Source organism: Oncorhynchus mykiss, chromosome 12 (genome assembly GCF_057628025.1).
Source record: "Oncorhynchus mykiss isolate SJ-2025 chromosome 12, ASM5762802v1, whole genome shotgun sequence".
Taxonomy (NCBI): Eukaryota; Metazoa; Chordata; class Actinopteri; order Salmoniformes; family Salmonidae; genus Oncorhynchus; species Oncorhynchus mykiss.
Window position 1 is genome coordinate 81,101,793 of NC_143033.1, and position 20,128 is coordinate 81,121,920.

Consider the following 20,128-nt stretch of genomic DNA (forward strand, 5'->3'; position numbering starts at 1 on the left):
AAGTCCCTAGCTCTCAGACGGATGAGCTTTATACAACAGGAATGCTGCTGGAATGAGGCTGAGGTGGGCAGCTTCCCCGTTCTCTCAGAGGAACTAACGCGTCGGCATGCCCAAATATGGAACGCGGATTTTCTCTTCAGAACTAAATACTCGATCCCACATTAGTATATCAATATATATATATACATATATATATAGTTAATACATGGTAAACATTATGTGGTCTCCACGGTTACGCTAACCCCATCGCGGCATTGTTCATCACATTTGGACACGGAACAATCAAATATAATTTCAGCAGAAAATTAGGCTAATAGCTATCCATGCTACATGCAATTCATCAAACAAACTTGCTTTAAAATTAACAAGTGAATTGCAACTCATCTTATACGCCTACAAAATATGGCGTCCACATAATATGAAGGCCTAGGCAGCGCAGTTCAGCGTCTGATGGGACAATGCCTATCAATTTGTAACCATGTAACAATGTGGACCGTGCAACATCACAGTAACGTAGTCTACTGTAGTTACAATATAACAGTCAGATCACAAATCAACGTATATCAACAGCCTACAAACATGTTGACAAATTAGTCTACACGTCGGTGTGTATTAGTCTGCACAGGGATTTCAATAAATTACGTGAAGAATGTATAGAAGTATATTCTTAATCCAGCCCTGCTTCACTGTTCACTTTTCTTGCCTACATGAGCGTGTTAATAAACAATCGGTTTACAATCAAAGTAGTTCCTGGCAAACGCGTCATAATCATGACGTTACGTTGTTGGGCGTGCACAAATAGTTTCTATCCAATCAATTCCCTTTGCCAATCTTGACAGCATGCGTGTGGGCTGATTCGTTTTGCATGGCCAGTGCACCGGGTGGGTGGAGATTTTATTAATGGACCAATGGAATAGTCTAAAATACACAGACTACGCTCACCCGTGGCACCGGGCCATGCAACACGAACTAGCCCAATGTTTGGTGTGTATATAAAACGGCATGTTACTAGCTGCTCACTCAGAGTGAATTTATCACATAGAACAACATACCCTGAACGCAACCTTATGTGTGGGTATAAAGGTTTTTCTTATACAAGGTTGAAAAAGATAGCTCAAGACATTGGATCACGACAATACTGCGGTCATTCATCTGTTGACAGCCTTCGTGGACCACTGCTCTGTTCTACATCTTGGATTTTCCCTCACTTTTAGAAGTTACATTATTTTTAGTTTTGAACTTGGGTCATTGCTGAAAAAGAGGGGTGCTTGCGTTGATGCGTAGGCCTACTTTTTGCTGACACCGTCATTTGTTGACCAATATCCTGAGACTGTTTAAACAACTGGTAAGCTCACTTTCCTACGACTTTATGTCTACAAAAATGGAGCAGCCTTTTTATCATGACGACTCGTTTATCTCGGCTTATGGCCACTCTGATGCTGCATTGCACGACTACAAACTCCTAAAGCAGAATATGAATTTGAACATGACAGAGCCATATCGCAACCTCAAGTCTGACTTGTACCAAGCAGCGCACCAGGACGTCGGGTCACTGAAGCTTGCTTCCCCTGAACTCGAAAGGCTTATCATCCAAAACAGTAACGGTATAATTACTACTCCCACCCCAGGCCAGTACTTCTACAACCGGAGCATCACCGATGAGCAGGAGGGCTTTGCGGAGGGCTTCGTGAAAGCCCTGGACGAGCTCCACAAGATAAACCATATGCCCATGGCCCCGCCCAACGTGTCTATTGGAGCGGGTGGTGTGACGACCTGTTCGGCGGCGGCCTCTAGTGTCTTCGGCTCCTCCCTGCAGCCCGAGCCTCCAATCTACACAACACTGAACGCTTATTGCCCAAACACTAACCTCTCTTCTACATCCAGTTACCCCAGTACCACCATCAACTACTTACCGCCGCACCACCAGCAGAGCCATCACCAACAGACGTCGACGCACGCGTCACACCCCTTTCAGTACTCTCTACCTGGCGCTGGGGTCCATCCACAGCGCCTTGTGGCTTTCAAAGAAGAACCACAAACCGTCCCTGATCTACACAGCAGCGACGGTTCCCCGCCAATGTCCCCAATCGACATGGAAAACCAAGAGATAATCAAGGCCGAGCGGAAGAGGCTTAGAAACCGATTAGCAGCAACCAAATGCCGGCGCCGCAAACTGGAGCGCATCTCCCGGCTGGAGGACAAGGTGAAAGTTCTGAAGTCGGACAATGCTGGGCTCTCCAACACAGCGAATGTGCTTCGTGAACAAGTCGCCCAGCTCAAACAGAAAGTCCTGACACATGTTAGCAGCGGCTGTCAGCTGATGTTGACGAGCAAAATGGAAGCATTTTAAATGGAGAGGCGAGGGCATTACGCAGAGTAATTCATAATTTAGAAGCGACAACACTGGAGGAATGTTCTACATGAACAGCACTGGAAGAGGCCATATACCGGCAGGCTATTGTTAGTAATGACAATACGGTCGCAGGCTGTGTGTTGGCTGCTCTCATTTCGGGTAAAAGACTGACAAATGGTACTTCCGGATGCTGGACACCGCACAAGGGACCATATATCCATATACATGACAACAGGAACAGCATCCAGACTGAACATAGACACTGACACTGAGTGACTAGAAAAACAAACCAGAGACCACTTGATAGGCTGGTTTTTGATACCTAATCAATGGAAATGTTATTGTATTGTTTGTAATTTTGCATATCGTCATGCAATGCTGCATTCATTAAATGTTTAAGTTATTGTTTGCCAGGTTGATCCTGACAAATTAATATTTTTGTCATGTTTACAATGTATTTTTTTTATTTGTGCGATGTATATTTAAGTAAAGTCTCATGTTCAAAACGATTTTGGCTTCATGTTTGTCTATTGGTGTCATTATGCCATTCATGGTGTTTGATAAAAATGCGACTTTGAAATTATATTGGTCGTTGAAGTATGATGGCTATATGCGCAGAGGATTTACTGAAGTCTAGTGTTATGCATAAACAACCACCTTACGCGTGTGAATCAAATGGCTAGTTTTCATTGAAGATGGGTTTAGGTCATGCTCCTTTACAATGAGAGCTTCGATGCTAATAGACTACATTCAGGCCTTCATGTCCAGAACGTCAGCGCGTTACCTTTTACGCACAGCGTGTCCATATAAGGACTCTTCTGGTAGAGATTACGTCACTGTGAGCGAAGTATGGGAACTCCCGCCTTCCTCGCAAATTGCTTTCATTACACTTCATCTAACACTTTGTATCATTAAGATGGTTTGGCACAACGGAATTTCCAATATTATTATTGAAACTAAGCTGGCGCATAGGGTAATAATTAAGAACTGAGCTAAGGAGCATAACAAGGGGAAACTAACTTTGACCAGATATGGACTTGGCACAGTCATAATTTCGCAAGGGTGATCAAATAACTACGGACAAAGTTCAGCCACTAACTTGACTATTTTAAATTACAGTATGTTGTATATACATTTTTCATATGGCATGAAGTGGTCAACCACTAGACAAAAATATTCAAAGTCCTCCCATATTCAAGGTGTCTGTCCTCAGTCCATCAATTCTCTAGTTGAATCATCTATTTGCATAAAGACTTATGGCCACCAGCTCATTCTGGGCACATTGTTTCCCATGATGCCTAGCCAGGGTAACTTAACATGGTGGTTGCGTACACACCACAGTTAAGACAGATTCGGGTTTTATATTTGAATGAGTGCACATGGAAGTGACAGTGGCCTTTGGAATGCCGGGGGTGTTTAAAGATGCCACACCGCTTGGCAGAGCAGTAGAAGCGAGTGGGCATCTGGTGTGTTAGCGCATCTGTGTGTATGGATGGGTTGGGTTGGCATTGCCAAGGACAAGAACATTGTGGGGACATCAGAAAAATATGTGAGGCCCTGTTCTCTTTGAATTGAGCCAGGGATATGGGAAAAGTCCCATTAAAGTCTAGTTAATTGAAGATTAGTCATCATACATTATCTTCTTATCCAAACAGTTTTTTAAATTCAAGCCCTTCAAAGTTGGCAACAGTTGCAACTCCTGTTGTTTTGCGGTCTTTGGCAGACAGAGGAGTTATTGAGTATGCACAAGCTGCTCTCAGAAAAACAGGAGGGGAATTCTGTCCTGTTAAGCAGTTAATGATGTAGGCTACAGCAGCCAGCTAGGCAACCAACCCAGACAGCCTGCTCTCCACAACCTTCAGCACACTTGAGAAGAAAATAAAAGAAAACCACTTGAAAAGAATCGCTGAACGCTGGGGTTTTGACACACTTTCTCACCTCAGCTGTTTTGGAGAGAGATTTTTTATGCCCCAATATGGAAAATATCAGCTACGACACCTACGTGTATTCCATTTGTGTATCTTTCAGTTGAAATAGTCCAACTAGTATTCATAAAAACAAGTGCAGTTTCCACCGTTTCAATGTTTTAGTACAAAAAAACTTGTGTAAGATTTATTTGTTTTGATTTTGTTATAACACATACCTAATTCAAATGTGACAGTCAAGAGCAAAGGTGTCCTATTTGAACCCTTCTCTATCCTATACCAATTTCTTGTACTCTTCTATTGTTTTCACTTCTCGACACATTGGTGGGAACGTAAATGTTCCATTGCCAGATGGAACAATGTTTTTTGGATACTTGATTTCTCAGATCCCACCAAGGGGGAAATACATAAAAACATGGTGTTAACATGGTTATTTATGTGTAGGCCTACACAACATGTATAAATACACACGCACAACCTGCCCATTTCAGCTTCTCGCTACCACAGCCCACAACCAACAATGTCTGTGGGAATATCTGTGATGCAAGTGATGACGTATGAAGATCTGGGGTGGGTTTATTTTCCTCCCCTCTAGCCCCCGTTCACTCCTACAGGCCTCACTCTCTCGCTTCATCTCCCACATTTCTCTCGCATCATACATATTCCTCCCACCTCACCATGGCCATCTGAGCTTCTTTCAATAATTACATAACTCATTTCCGAGACATTTAGACCTACGTAGGACAATGCAGATTGAATGGGATTTTGCATGATGAATGTCTATCTAAAAGAAGACATGGGTCTTCAATAGGAATCATCTAAAACACTACTACAAACTTTTTCCATCTATCTCAAACCGAGGGAGGTAATCCCATAATCTTTTAAAGACAGTCAATTTGTGATAAGTAGGAGTCTACATAATGTCTGGTTTCTCAGTCCCATGTGTCACCAGAGGAGTAAGTTAAGTTGTAATAGAATGGAGGTGATATGCAGTGTACACTGTGCAGCTCAAAATGAATGACCTCTGGAACACAGGGAACAGATTATGTCTCTTCTGAGACATGCAGGGTTCACTATTACCCTGGGAGATACAAGAAGCAGTTTGGTCATAACAAGTGGGGTCATTCAAAAATAGAGAATGTTTATAATCTATTACAATATAAAATCTTTAAAAGGGCAACTACACTTCCTGATCTGGCCTCGTTTTTAGATTACCGTAGGTTAATTAAGAAATGCTAGCGGCCATGACTGAATTCAAAACATGAGTTGATATCAGGGTGTGATTTGATGTGGGTGTCTTGTGTGTGTGTGTGTTCGCAGGTGGGAAGAGTTAACCAAACTATTTTGCCAATTAGCGGACTGTCAATAAATTACGCAATGTAAATGCGAATATTTTCATGTTGTACACCTGTTAGTTCTCATTGTGTTTTACATTTTTGTATTATCATTTCTACAATTTATAGTTGGTTTGAGGTATTTAAGTCATTGACATTTGCAGCTATTCGATTTTTTTTACATATTGTCCCATGTACATTGTGTAATTTAGCAATGGTCCCTAACTAGCCCCATTGGTACAGCATATCCAAAGGCAACCCAAGCACAGGCATTACAATCTGGTAACTTGCAGCTACACTCCGAATTAATGATTACTTGTGTACTGCCAGCTGTGGGGAGGATTGAAACAAACCCAACCTTAATTTACATTGTGATGCAGTCACGACCACAAGTCCCACAAAACTCAGTTTTAGATGAGACTATGACCAAAATGATCCTATATACACATTATACTAAATTTAGACAGCATAATGAATGTTTATGACTCGATGCCACATAGGCTGTTTTCTAAATGAGAAGTTGTTTTTTAGGGGCAGTTGCTCTTTAAAACTAATTTGTTTGTATTGTATCAATTAACAAAACCTATACAAAACCAATGCGTTCCAGAAAAACAGGCACATTGCTTGTTGAATATGTGCATAGCACCATCTAGTGGTTAGTAACTAAAGCTTACTATTAACTCTATACCAGTATTTATGTCATATTCCAATATAAATGTACTGAGTAAAACACTTGGTTTTAAACTATATTTTCTTTAAAAAGGCAAAAGCAACTTCCAAATGCCTCATCACTACAAACAAAACTAGAGAACAATTTAGCTAGAAATTCTGCTTTTTTATTAACATTCCAGTTCATACTCACATGGCACTGTTTGAATTGTAATCAAAACAAATCAAATGTTATTTGTCACATGCACCGAATACAACATGTTTACCTTACAGTGAAATGCTTAATTACAAGCCCTTAACTAACAATGCAGTTTTCATAAAAATATGTGTTTAGTAGAAGTTAGATAAGTTAAAAATAAAAAATCATTAGAGAACAGCAGTAAAATAAGCCCCGTGATGGAATCAACATCAAGCCTAATGCACAAATTATATATAATTTTCAAGAACTCTCACAAAACACATCCCCACTGACAGTGTAGTTGACACAGAATCAATGCGATCAGCAGACTCAGTCAGTCAGCGATCTAAATAACAACAGTAAGTGCTCAGTTAGTACCCTGTATAGACAGACATAGCACATCTAAGGAGGTGTGGATGGATCACTTCTGTTTGGAGAAAAACTCCTTGCTCTTCTGGATGTCCGGAACGATGGTGTCTCTCCCTGGTCTCCTTCCTGCTGGGCACACTGTAAAGAGAAACAAGTCACACATCTGCCCTGTGACCATACAGTGTATATCAAACACATTTGCTCACTAAATGTACTGTATATTCTAATAAGAATAGGAACTGAGGTGAAGAGGGGCTAGAGGTCAAGTAGCACTAGAGTGCATACAATGGAGGTCTATTGGTGCCTAACAATATGAGTCTCCTGCCATGTCCTGAGATGTCAGCACATGCTACTCTAAATCCCCTACCTGCTCTCTTTCCCCTCCTCCTCTTACCCTCTCCAAACTTGTCAGTGTGCTGGAAGGCCTGCACCAGGCACAGTGTCTCATCCACAGAGCACGCTTCTGGCAGGTCATTGATGGGGATCTGCCTCAGGATGTCCTTGTCACCAATCACAAACAGACCTCTGGACAGTAGTGTCATGACGTTGGCCTGGGGGTAGGTTTATGACAGTCATAAATACCTCTTCCCCACTTTTTCCTCTCTCTACCCTACTGATGTTACATTTGCAAAACCCTTGGTTAACATAGAGATTCTGGGAACATCAGAAGGTGGGGGGAAATGAACTATATTCTGGTAATCCGACCAATTGAACATATGCAGTGGTACTTAATGAATATGATGTCAGTTCGGTTGTCATCTGAGACATTCTCATCAATGATAAGATGACATACAGTGCCTTGCGAAAGTATTCGGTCCCCTTGAACTTTGCGACCTTTTGCCACATTTCAGGCATCAAACATAAAGATATAAAACTGTATTTTTTTTCCTCAGATTTCTGCCTCGACATAATCCTGTCTCGGGGCTCTACGGACAATTCCTTCGACCTCATGGCGTGGTTTTTGCGTTGACATGCACGGTAATCTGTGGGACCTTATATAGACAGGTGTGTGCCTTTCCAAATCATGTCCAATCAATTGATTTTACAACAGGTGAATTCCAATCAAGTTGTAGAAATGTCTCAAGGATGATCAATGGAAACAGGATGCACCTACAGTGCCTTGCGAAAGTATTCGGCCCCCTTGAACTTTGCGACCTTTTGCCACATTTCAGGCTTCAAACATAAAGATATAAAACTGTATTTTTTTGTGAAGAATCAACAACAAGTGGGACACAATCATGAAGTGGAACGACATTTATTGGATATTTCAAACTTTTTTAACAAATCAAAAACTGAAAAATTGGGCGTGCAAAATTATTCAGCCCCCTTAAGTTAATACTTTGAAGCGCCACCTTTTGCTGTGATTACAGCTGTAAGTCGCTTGGGGTATGTCTCTATCAGTTTTGCACATCGAGAGACTGAAATTTTTGCCCATTCCTCCTTGCAAAACAGCTCGAGCTCAGTGAGGTTGGATGGAGAGCATTTGTGAACAGCAGTTTTCAGTTCTTTCCACAGATTCTCGATTGGATTCAGGTCTGGACTTTGACTTGGCCATTCTAAACACCTGGATATGTTTATTTTTGAACCATTCCATTGTAGATTTTGCTTTATGTTTTGGATCATTGTCTTGTTGGAAGACAAATCTCCGTCCCAGTCTCAGGTCTTTTGCAGACTCCATCAGGTTTTCTTCCAGAATGGTCCTGTATTTGGCTCCATCCATCTTCCCATCAATTTTAACCATCTTCCCTGTCCCTGCTGAAGAAAAGCAGGCCCAAACCATGATGCTGCCACCACCATGTTTGACAGTGGGGATGGTGTGTTCAGGGTGATGAGCTGTGTTGCTTTCACGCCAAACATAACGTCTTGCATTGTTGCCAAAAAGTTCAATTTTGGTTTCATCTGACCAGAGCACCTTCTTCCACATGTTTGGTGTGTCTCCCAGGTGGCTTGTGGCAAACTTTAAACAACACTTTTTATGGATATCTTTAAGAAATGGCTTTCTTCTTGCCACTCTTCCATAAAGGCCAGATTTGTGCAATATACGACTGATTGTTGTCCTATGGACAGAGTCTCCCACCTCAGCTGTAGATCTCTGCGGTTCATCCAGAGTGATCATGGGCCTCTAGGCTGCATCTCTGATCAGTCTTCTCCTTGTATGAGCTGAAAGTTTAGAGGGAAGGCCAGGTCTTGGTAGATTTGCAGTGGTCTGATACTCCTTCCATTTCAATATTATCGCTTGCACAGTGCTCCTTGGGATGTTTAAAGCTTGGGAAATCTTTTTGTATCCAAATCCGGCTTTAAACTTCTTCACAACAGTATCTCGGACCTGCCTGGTGTGTTCCTTGTTTTTCTTGATGCTCTCTGCGCTTTTAACGGACCTCTGAGACTATCACAGTGCAGGTGCATTTATACGGAGACTTGATTACACACAGGTGGATTGTATTTATCATCATTAGTCATTTAGGTCAACATTGGATCATTCAGAGATCCTCACTGAACTTCTGGAGAGAGTTTGCTGCACTGAAAGTAAAGGGGCTGAATAATTTTGCACGCCCAATTTTTCAGTTTTTGATTTGTTAAAAAAGTTTGAAATATCCAATAAATGTTGTTCCACTTCATGATTGTGTCCCACTTGTTGTTGATTCTTCACAAAAAAATACAGTTTTATATCTTTATGTTTGAAGCCTGAAATGTGGCAAAGGGTCGCAAAGTTCAAGGGGGCCGAATACTTTCGCAAGGCACTGTAAACTCTACAGTGGAAAATCTACACATCAGAGTTATCAGATTAACATGGAATTGTTGTTCAATTTAAATGTTTGAATATTAAATTATTTGTGATGGGATGAAATGTGATTTTAGCTTCTAAAATGTGAGATTTGGGTTTTCATAAGGGCTCTGCTCAATCAGTGGTCCGCCCCTGTGAAGGGACATGGGCTATAAAACCTTTCAGACACACCCTCCTCTTCCTTCCTATATAAAGCCTTGACGACAATATAACCTCCTGTTCCGAGGATGTGAGGACGACGGTCCGATGTCGGAATGGTTAAGATAATAACTACAGAACGAAGCCAACATCAGCGTGAGCTTTGGTTGCGAATGGTATGAACTTTACACTCTTATTCACTACAGAAGTGATACCTCCTAGCCGTTGAGTTAGCAACAGCCGCTGCAAACGAGGGTTAGGAAGAAACAGACAGAGTATCCCGTCTACCCCACAACAACGTTACTACAACGGATTCAATTTAACAGCAGAGACATTCTTCAAAGGACAAAGGACTCGGTTGGGCAACACGGCCTTCCATCTACCGAAGCCCAGCTCAGAGTAAATATTTATTGCATTTTCCTTTTCCAAATGGGCGGTCATTTAGAATGCATTTAGATGCTGTATTTACGATAGCACAGCTTCGCCCTTTGTTCCTCAGTCTTCCCGCTCTTTCACTCAAACCAAGCCCCTTTTCTTTTGTGTAACAAGCTGTCATATCTGTTCCGCCCGCTAGGGACGTTTTCCTTTATGGCGTAATTTGTAATCAAGTTATGATTTAATTATGTGTAATTCTGTGTGATTAGTTAGGTATATAGGAAATAAATAATTAAACCCAATTTTGTATTGCTGGTTCAACTTGTTAGCCAGGGTTCGTGCAGAAAACCAAGAATTTACAACTTTCAGATGAGACTGAATTAAGATGACGATTAATATTGACTGCTATTGCTGTAAAATATTACTAGGTCTTTAAGAGTTTATTTGGAAGATAACAGCTCTATAAATATTATTTAGTGGAGCCCGACTCTCTAGTTAATTACATTTACATGATTAGCTCAATCAGGTAATATTCATTACGGAGAAATTATTTTATAGAATAGCATGTCATATCACTTAATCCGGCATAGCCAAAGACACAACAGTAGGGAGGAAGGTTAGAACAGGTAAAGGGTTGAGCACTGTATAAAGGTCAGGAAATGGACAGCTCTGAGTGAGAGTGAGTGAGAGTGAGAGTGAGAGTGAGAGTGAGTGAGAGAGAGAGAGAGAGAGAGAGAGAGAGAGAGAGAGAGAGAGAGAGAGAGAGAGAGAGAGAATAGGATTATAAGACTTGTCCCAGAGCTTGGTAACAGACCTGTAGGCTATGCCCTCATCCTCCTTCAGTACTCCGTAGTCCCTGGAGATGGCCTGGGTGGGGTCAGCCAGCAGAGGGATCTTCATAGGGCCCAGACCTCCCTGTTTATTTTCTGTGTTGATCCTGCACAGGAGGGGGAGAGAAAGAATCACTATTACACACACAATAAATACAGGACTGTAGGCAAATGCACTGCACGCCTGCATGATTATTGATGACTTGAACAGTGGCCGCTACACATCTGCTGTGTATCTGGAGCTGAAAACCGACTCAGTCAGTCTTCCAGGGTCTTATCACAGCTACACAGGCTGACAGGAGAAGCTTAACTCTGGGCAGGGTGGGGCTTCAGGACCCTATGCAGCCTAGTGCATTTATTTTCTGGATTCCTCTTCACAAACATGAAAATGATTACCTAACAATAGCCACAAGTTGGGGTATTAAGTTAGATATATGCAGCAATATGCAAAATAATTAAATAAAAACATAGATTATACAGAAGGACAGTAGAGGATAAGATTCTGGTTTGTTTTCCTATATCAGTATTTTCCATATATGACCCTAGTATAGGTCTCACCAGGCCAGGTGAATGAAGTGGGAGTCTGTAGAGGCTGCCAGGACCTCACAGTCACTCTTCCTGAACTCCTCAGCACGTTCACTGAAGGCCACAATCACCTGACGTGAATCAGAGTGGAAAACCTTGGTTAACGGCATTACAGGCCAATAGACTTAATATTTAGAGAAGGGCATTAATTGAGCTTAAAGTAAAATTAATGTTTGAGTACTATAAGCCTAGCCTTGCCACAAAATGAAAGTGTGTCTCGACTAAGAAAGCTGACATTTGGATTTCTTGAGACATGAAAACCTGTTGTTGAGAGTCAGGAATCTTTGACAACACTATTGTCTGCCTCAAAACACTCGAGCACATGCCCGAAGCACATGACACACTGCACAGTCATGCTTGAGGTTGAGGAATTGGTTTCTTTGTAAAGTCCTCATGCAGCAACCTCTCAATGAAGGACACCATAATATTTGCACACAAGTTTGTTTTCAAGTACCCATTGCTGCGACGATAGGACAGTTCACTGAACTCACTGCTCCAAAGGGGAACTCTAAGCTGCAGATAATGACCTTGAGAAAAATGTACTTAAAACATGATATAACAGAGGGATATTATAATCATATCCTATTGTATTATTTTTTAACTCACATCAAATTTTTATAATTGTTACTTTAGGCTTTGAATAGATCATCTCAGACCTGTGAGCAGATGATTTTCCCCCACATGACACAGCAAGAAAGTAGCAGAGGAGAATCAAACACAGAATACTAATTGTTCTGATTACCAAATAAAACCAGAAATCTGTCTCAGAAATCTTTATCATGAAACATGAACTTCAGATAAGAGTTTGGTAGAGTTAAAGCTGGTATTAAACATGAAAGGAAACAGTCACATTTGGTTAAACTGTTCTTCTATCAATCTACTGCATTCCAAACACTGTAAGATAAAATGTGTAGTCTACAATAGCCTAATAAAAGAACACTGCAGTTCACACACAGCCAACAACCAAACTAACCTAGGCTGTCTGATCTATTTCCCTCTCTACAGTGTAGCCTACTCTAGCTAGTCTGTCAGCAGTTTAATAGTGTCAGTTTGACTGTCAGTAGAGTGTAGGTTTATGTTATTGCTACTTTCTCAGGTCACTGCCACACAAGTAAGAAGAGATAGTACCAGTGTCTGAGTTTGTGTCAAAGAAAGTGCACAATTAAGTGGCAACATATAGACTAGGCCATTACTGCTGTCAGAACACGGACATAGTAACTAACTGACCAGTAACTAAAAGCTGAGGAGATGCAAATCCCGCGAGAATAGGCTGTCTCAGCTTTCTGTAAGTGAAGAATTTGATTGACGTTATCAATCGCGGAAAATGAATATCACAGAGTTTCTAAACCCAGACACACAACATCGCGAGACTCCCGAGAAAATGACCAAGCAGACTAGGCCGGAGTTTGAGAAGTCAATGAGAGAACTGAAACGTTCTTCCTTAGTTGTTAATTTTCTAAATCTAAAGGCACAACCTAGATTCGAGTCAATGTCTTAAGTAGTTTAACATATTATTACCTGAACTTCGTGAAAGTGTCGAACTGACACATTTACATTTTCGTCAAAAACCGCTTTATATCCAAGGTATGCCTTTGAATTTACGGCATGCACATGCGCAGTTTGGCGCGAGAAGAGCGTTAGACCCGATTTTGCGCATGAGTTCAGCTAGCAAATGTCGCCATGACATCGCCTACTAGCGTGATCGGTATTTCTGTTGTAGAAGTAGTTTCTGCCAATCTTCCAACTGTAGGTTACTGTCTTTTGGGGGGATATGCCACACTCATCCTAATCGGTACTAGGAAACTCGGAAATGTCCGACTTGCTGATTTGTTAAACGCAACACGTCTATAACTACAACTACATTGAACAAAAATATGAATGCAACATTTAAAGTGTTAGTCCCATTAGCTGAAATAAAAAAATACCAGAAAACGTCAAGGCCGCACAAACAAGTCAAGCCGAAATCAAGGATCGGTAGGATAGTCAGTTTTACGAGGGTATGTTTAGCAGCATGAGTGAAGGATGCTTTGTTGCGAAATAGGAAGCTGATTCTAGATTTAATTTTGGTTTGGAGATGCTTAATGTGAGTATGGAAAGAGCGTTTACAGTCTAACCAGACACCTAGGTATTTGTAGTTGTCCACGTATTCTAAGTCAGAACCGTCCAGAGTAGTGATGCTAGATGGGCAGGCAGGTGCGGGTAGCGATCGGTTGAGGAGCATGCATTTAGTTTTACTTGCATTTAAGAGCAGTTGGAGGCCATGGAAGGAGTGTTGTATGGCATTGAAGCTCGTCTGGAGGTTTGTTAACACAGTGTCCAAAGAAGGGCCAGAAGTATACCGAATGGTGTCGTCTGCGTATAGGTGGATGAGAGAATCACCAGCAGCAAGAGCGACATCATTGATGTATACAGAGAAAAGAGTTGGCCTAAGAATTGAACCCTGTGGCACCCCCATAGAGACTGCCAGAGGTCCGGACAACAGGCCCTCCGATTTGACACACTGAACTCTATCTGAGAAGTAGTTGGTGAACCAGGCGAGGCAGTCATTTGAGAAACCAAGGCTGTTGAGTCTGCCGATAAGAATGCTGTGATTGACAGAGTCGAAGGCCGTGGCCATGTCGATGAAGACGGCTGCACAGTATTGTCTGTGTCTTTAGTTAAGATGATTTATTTTAAAAAGCCTATGTGATCTATAGGCTTAGAGAGCTTCATAAGCCATTTATTCAATTGTGTTGTTTGAATAGTGTGAGAAGACCACAACATTGGTGAGAATCACAACATAGGGTACAACATCAATTCTAGCTCTTAAATGCATATTTCGGTATTTTGGAAGAGTCAAATGAATTCGTGGATACCATTTTTATGCCTCTGTGTTCAGAATATAGGAAGTTAAGAGGTAGTTTCGCACGCCAATGCTAACTAGCGTAACTAGTGTAAGTCTATGGGTATCTGCTATATTGGATGTACAATTTTCAATTGCAGTACTATTTAGTCTGCAGTTATTATTCTGTTACCAATAATATTTAGATGTTAATAGTGTCTTCTGTTACAATTATTGTGTCTCATCTTTGAACTTTTAGGACAGAGACTTCAAAACCTTATTCCATATGATTTATTTTTTGACTGTCTTTTTTTGTTGCCATTTATGAATGTGTAATTCAATTTGTTTCTATGGACAAAAGTAGTAAAGGCCAAATTCAATATCAAATTCTTAATAAAATAGCAAAATGATCCATGGTATCAGCGGCTTAGACTTTAAGAAATAAAGCATAGACAGGCCTAATGATTTTGAACAATGATTTTACGAGCAATGTATTCTACTGCTGGAGTTCAATGACACTGCCCCCTAAAACAGGCCTGTCAGAGCCTGAAGACCCACTGTGTAAAATGATGTAGAGCTACAGATAACTGCCAAAATAAAGGAAACACCGCCAACATAAAGTGTCTTAATAGGGCTTTGGGTCACCACGAGCCAGAACAGCGTCAATGCACCTTGACATAGATTCTACAAGTGTCTGGAACTCTATTGGAGTGATGCAACCCATTCTTCCACGAGAAAGTCCATAATTTGGAGTTTTGTTGATGATGGTAGAAAATGCTGTCTCAGGCGTCACTCCATAATCTCCCATAAGTGTTCAATTGGTTTGAGCTCTATTGACTGTGACGGCCATGGCATATGGTTTACATAGTTTTCATGCTCATCAAACCGTTCAGTGACCACTCGTGCCCTGTGGATAGGGGCATTGTCATCCTGTGGGGTCATAGCTATGGTAGACAAAATAAGGACGTGCCCAACAATTTTATTCATGACCCTAAGCAGGTGGAAAGTGTTACGTTCCTCTGCGTACACATCACAGACAAACTGAAATGGTCCACCCACACAGACAGTGTGGTGAAGAAGGCACAACAGCACCTCTTCAACCTCAGGAGGCTGAAGAAATTTGACTTGTCACCTAAAACCCTGACAAACCTTTACAGGTGCACAATCGAGAGCATCCTGTCAGGCTGTATCACCGCCTGGTACGGCAACTGCACCGCCCTCAACCGCAAGGCTCTCCAGAGGGTGGTGCGGTCTGCACAACGCATCACCGAGGGCAAACTACCTGCCCTCCAAGACATCTACAGTGCCCAATGTCACAGGAAGGCCAAAACGATAATCTAGGACAACAACCACCCAAGCCACTACGGTTTCTGGTTAAGGAATGTTTAAATCGTTACTATGGGAACGACATCTTCAACGCACGTTCTAATGAACTCGCTCACCGAATCATCGTATTCGTCAATATTGTTGTTTGACGCAATACGAAACATATCCCAGTCCACGTGATGGAAGCAGTCTTGGAGTGTGGAATCAGATTGGTCGGACCAGCGTTGAACAGACCTCAGCACGGGAGCTTCTTGTTTTAGTTTCTGTCTGTAGGCAGGGATCACTTTAATAAATGGATCACTAGTCACTTTAAACGATGCCACTTTAATAATATTTACTTATCTTACATTACTCATCTCACATGTACATTCTGTACCTTATACCATCTACTGCACCATGCCTGTGCCGCTCATCCATATGTTTATATGTACATATTCTTATTCCTCTCTTTAGATTTGTGTGTATTAGGTAGTTGTTGGGGAATTGTTAGATATTACTGCACTGTCAGAACCAGAAGCACAAGCATTTCACTACACTCGCATTAACATCTGCTAACCATGTGTATGGGCGGCAGGGTAGCCTAGTGGTTAGAGCGTTGGACTAGTAACCGGAAGGTTGTGAGTTCAAACCCCCGAGCTGACAAGGTACAAATCTGTCGTTCTGCCCCTGAACAGGCAGTTCCCAGGCCGTCATTGAAAATAAGAATTTGTTCTTAACTGACTTGCCTGGTTAAATAAAGGTAAAATAAAAATAAAAAATAAAATATGATTTGATTTGATGGTGCAATGTTAAATGCTTAATTAACTCCGGTACAACACCTATGTGGAAGTACCTGCTTTCAATACACTTTAAATCCTTCATTTACTCAAATATTTCCATTATTTTGGCAGTTGCCTGTACATTCTGTTTATAATCTCTATATAATGTACTGTACATGGGCAGAAACATGATCTATCAATCCTAGGAATTATACAGAAGAAGGAAAGGATGAGAGTCTGCCTTTCGGCAGCAGAATTGGAGAGGGTGGAGCAGGCTGTGTTTTGCTGTCTATCCTTTCGGCAGCAGAATTGGAGAGGATGGAGCAGGCTGTGTTTTGCTGTCTATCCTTTAGGCAGCAGAATTGGAGAGGGTTGAGCAGGCTGTGTTTTGCTGTCTATCCTTTAGGCAGCAGAATTGGAGAGGGTGGAGTAGGCTGTGTTTTGCTGTCTATCCTTTAGGCAGCAGAATTGGAGAGGGTGGCGCAGGCTGTGTTTTGCTGTCTATCCTTTAGGCAGCAGAATTGGAGAGGGTGGAGCAGGCTGTGTTTTGCTGTCTACCCTTTCGGCAGCAGAATTGGAGAGGGTGGAGCAGGCTGTGTTTTGCTGTCTATCCTTTCGGCAGCAGAATTGGAGAGGGTGGAGCAGGCTGTGTTTTGCTGTCTATCCTTTAGGCAGCAGAATTGGAGAGGGTGGAGCAGGCTGTGTTTTGCTGTCTATCCTTTAGGCAGCAGAATTGGAGAGGGTGGAGCAGGCTGTGTTTTGCTGTCTATCCTTTAGGCAGCAGAATTGGAGAGGGTGGAGCAGGCTGTGTTTTGCTGTCTATCCGTTCGGCAGCAGAATTGGAGAGGGTGGAGCAGGCTGTGTTTTGCTGTCTATTCTTTCGGCAGCAGAATTGGAGAGGGTGGAGCAGGCTGTGTTTTGCTGTCTATCCTTTAGGCAGCAGAATTGGAGAGGGTGGAGCAGGCTGTGTTTTGCTGTCTATCCTTTAGGCAGCAGAATTAGAGAGGGTGGAGCAGGCTGTGTTTTGCTGTCTACCCTTTAGGCAGCAGAATTGGAGAGGGTGGAGCAGGCTGTGTTTTGTTGTCTATCCTTTAGGCAGCAGAATTGGAGAGGGTGGAGCAGGCTGTGTTTTGCTGTCTATCCGTTCGGCAGCAGAATTGGAGAGGGTGGAGCAGGCTGTGTTTTGCTGTCTATCCTTTCGGCAGCAGAATTGGAGAGGATGGAGCAGGCTGTGTTTTTCTGTCTATCCTTTAGGCAGCAGAATTGGAGAGGGTTGAGCAGGCTGTGTTTTGCTGTCTATCCTTTAGGCAGCAGAATTGGAGAGGGTGGAGTAGGCTGTGTTTTGCTGTCTATCCTTTAGGCAGCAGAATTGGAGAGGGTGGCGCAGGCTGTGTTTTGCTGTCTATCCTTTAGGCAGCAGAATTGGAGAGGGTGGAGCAGGCTGTGTTTTGCTGTCTACCCTTTCGGCAGCAGAATTGGAGAGGGTGGAGCAGGCTGTGTTTTGCTGTCTATCCTTTCGGCAGCAGAATTGGAGAGGGTGGAGCAGGCTGTGTTTTGCTGTCTATCCTTTAGGCAGCAGAATTGGAGAGGGTGGAGCAGGCTGTGTTTTGCTGTCTATCCTTTAGGCAGCAGAATTGGAGAGGGTGGAGCAGGCTGTGTTTTGCTGTCTATCCTTTAGGCAGCAGAATTGGAGAGGGTGGAGCAGGCTGTGTTTTGCTGTCTATCCGTTCGGCAGCAGAATTGGAGAGGGTGGAGCAGGCTGTGTTTTGCTGTCTATTCTTTCGGCAGCAGAATTGGAGAGGGTGGAGCAGGCTGTGTTTTGCTGTCTATCCTTTAGGCAGCAGAATTGGAGAGGGTGGAGCAGGCTGTGTTTTGCTGTCTATCATTTAGGCAGCAGAATTAGAGAGGGTGGAGCAGGCTGTGTTTTGCTGTCTATCCTTTAGGCAGCAGAATTGGAGAGGGTGGAGCAGGCTGTGTTTTGTTGTCTATCCTTTAGGCAGCAGAATTGGAGAGGGTGGAGCAGGCTGTGTTTTGCTGTCTATCCTTTAGGCAGCAGAATTGGAGAGGGTGGAGCAGGCTGTGTTTTGCTGTCTATCCTTTAGGCAGCAGAATTGGAGAGGGTGGAGCAGGCTGTGTTTTGCTGTCTATCCTTTAGGCAGCAGAATTGGAGAGGGTGGAGCAGGCTGTGTTTTGCTGTCTATCCGTTCGGCAGCAGAATTGGAGAGGGTGGAGCAGGCTGTGTTTTGCTGTCTATTCTTTCGGCAGCAGAATTGGAGAGGGTGGAGCAGGCTGTGTTTTGCTGTCTATCCTTTAGGCAGCAGAATTGGAGAGGGTGGAGCAGGCTGTGTTTTGCTGTCTATCATTTAGGCAGCAGAATTAGAGAGGGTGGAGCAGGCTGTGTTTTGCTGTCTATCCTTTAGGCAGCAGAATTGGAGAGGGTGGAGCAGGCTGTGTTTTGTTGTCTATCCTTTAGGCAGCAGAATTGGAGAGGGTGGAGCAGGCTGTGTTTTGCTGTCTATCCGTTCGGCAGCAGAATTGGAGAGGGTGGAGCAGGCTGTGTTTTGCTGTCTATCCTTTCGGCAGCAGAATTTGAGAGGGTGGAGCAGGCTGTGTTTAGCTGTCTATCCTTTAGGCAGCAGAATTGGAGAGGGTGGAGCAGGCTGTGTTTTGCTGTCTATCCTTTAGGCAGCAGAATTGGAGAGGGTGGAGCAGGCTGTGTTTTGCTGTCTATCCTTTAGGCAGCAGAATTGGAGAGGGTGGAGCAGGCTGTGTTTTGCTGTCTACCCTTTCGGCAGCAGATTTGGAGAGGGTGGAGCAGGCTGTGTTTTGCTGTCTATCCTTTAGGCAGCAGAATTGGAGAGGGTGGAGCAGGCTGTGTTTTGCTGTCTATCCTTTAGGCAGCAGAATTGGAGAGGGTGGAGCAGGCTGTGTTTTGCTGTCTATCCTTTAGGCAGCAGAATTGGAGAGGGTGGAGCAGGCTGTGTTTTGCTGTCTATCCTTTAGGCAGCAGAATTGGAGAGGGTGGAGCAGGCTGTGTTTTGCTGTCTACCCTTTCGGCAGCAGAATTGGAGAGGGTGGAGCAGGCTGTGTTTTGCTGTCTATCCTTTCGGCAGCAGAATTGGAGAGGGTGGAGCAGGCTGTGTTTTGCTGTCTATCCGTTATGCAGCAGAATTGGACAGGGTGGAGCAGGCTGTGTTTTGCTGTCTATCCTTTCGGCAGCAGAATTGGAGAGGGTGGAGCAGGCTGTGTTTTGCTGTCTATCCTTTAGGCAGCAGAATTGGAGAGGGTGGAGCAGGCTGTGTTTTGCTGTCTATCCTTTCGGCAGCAGAATTGGAGAGGGTGGAGCAGGCTGTGTTTTGCTGTCTATCCTTTCGGCAGCAGAATTGGAGAGGATGGAGCAGGCTGTGTTTTGCTGTCTATCCTTTAGGCAGCAGAATTGGAGAGGGTTGAGCAGGCTGTGTTTTGCTGTCTATCCTTTAGGCAGCAGAATTGGAGAGGGTGGAGTAGGCTGTGTTTTGCTGTCTATCCTTTAGGCAGCAGAATTGGAGAGGGTGGCGCAGGCTGTGTTTTGCTGTCTATCCTTTAGGCAGCAGAATTGGAGAGGGTGGAGCAGGCTGTGTTTTGCTGTCTACCCTTTCGGCAGCAGAATTGGAGAGGGTGGAGCAGGCTGTGTTTTGCTGTC

General features: G+C 43.1%; 2 protein-coding genes across 2 annotated transcripts; one reads left to right on the forward strand and one right to left on the reverse strand.

Annotated features, from left to right (window-relative positions):
- Positions 1-789: 789 nt before the first annotated feature.
- LOC110538479 (transcription factor JunB) lies at positions 790-2,862 on the forward strand. The gene has a single exon (XM_021625329.3). It carries the CDS (start codon positions 1,370-1,372, stop codon positions 2,348-2,350), a length of 981 nt encoding a protein of 326 aa, XP_021481004.1. The 5' UTR covers positions 790-1,369; the 3' UTR covers positions 2,351-2,862.
- A 3,564-nt stretch (positions 2,863-6,426) lies between these two features.
- LOC110539174 (peroxiredoxin-like) lies at positions 6,427-13,174 on the reverse strand. The gene is made up of 4 exons (XM_090193639.1): positions 13,060-13,174; positions 10,941-11,063; positions 7,223-7,379; positions 6,427-6,966 (listed from the first exon to the last, which is right to left on the reverse strand). The coding sequence occupies exons 3-4, from the start codon at positions 7,368-7,370 to the stop codon at positions 6,881-6,883; spliced, it is 234 nt and encodes a 77-aa protein (XP_090049765.1). The 5' UTR covers positions 7,371-7,379; positions 10,941-11,063; positions 13,060-13,174; the 3' UTR covers positions 6,427-6,880.
- Between the last annotated feature and the right edge of the window lie 6,954 nt (positions 13,175-20,128).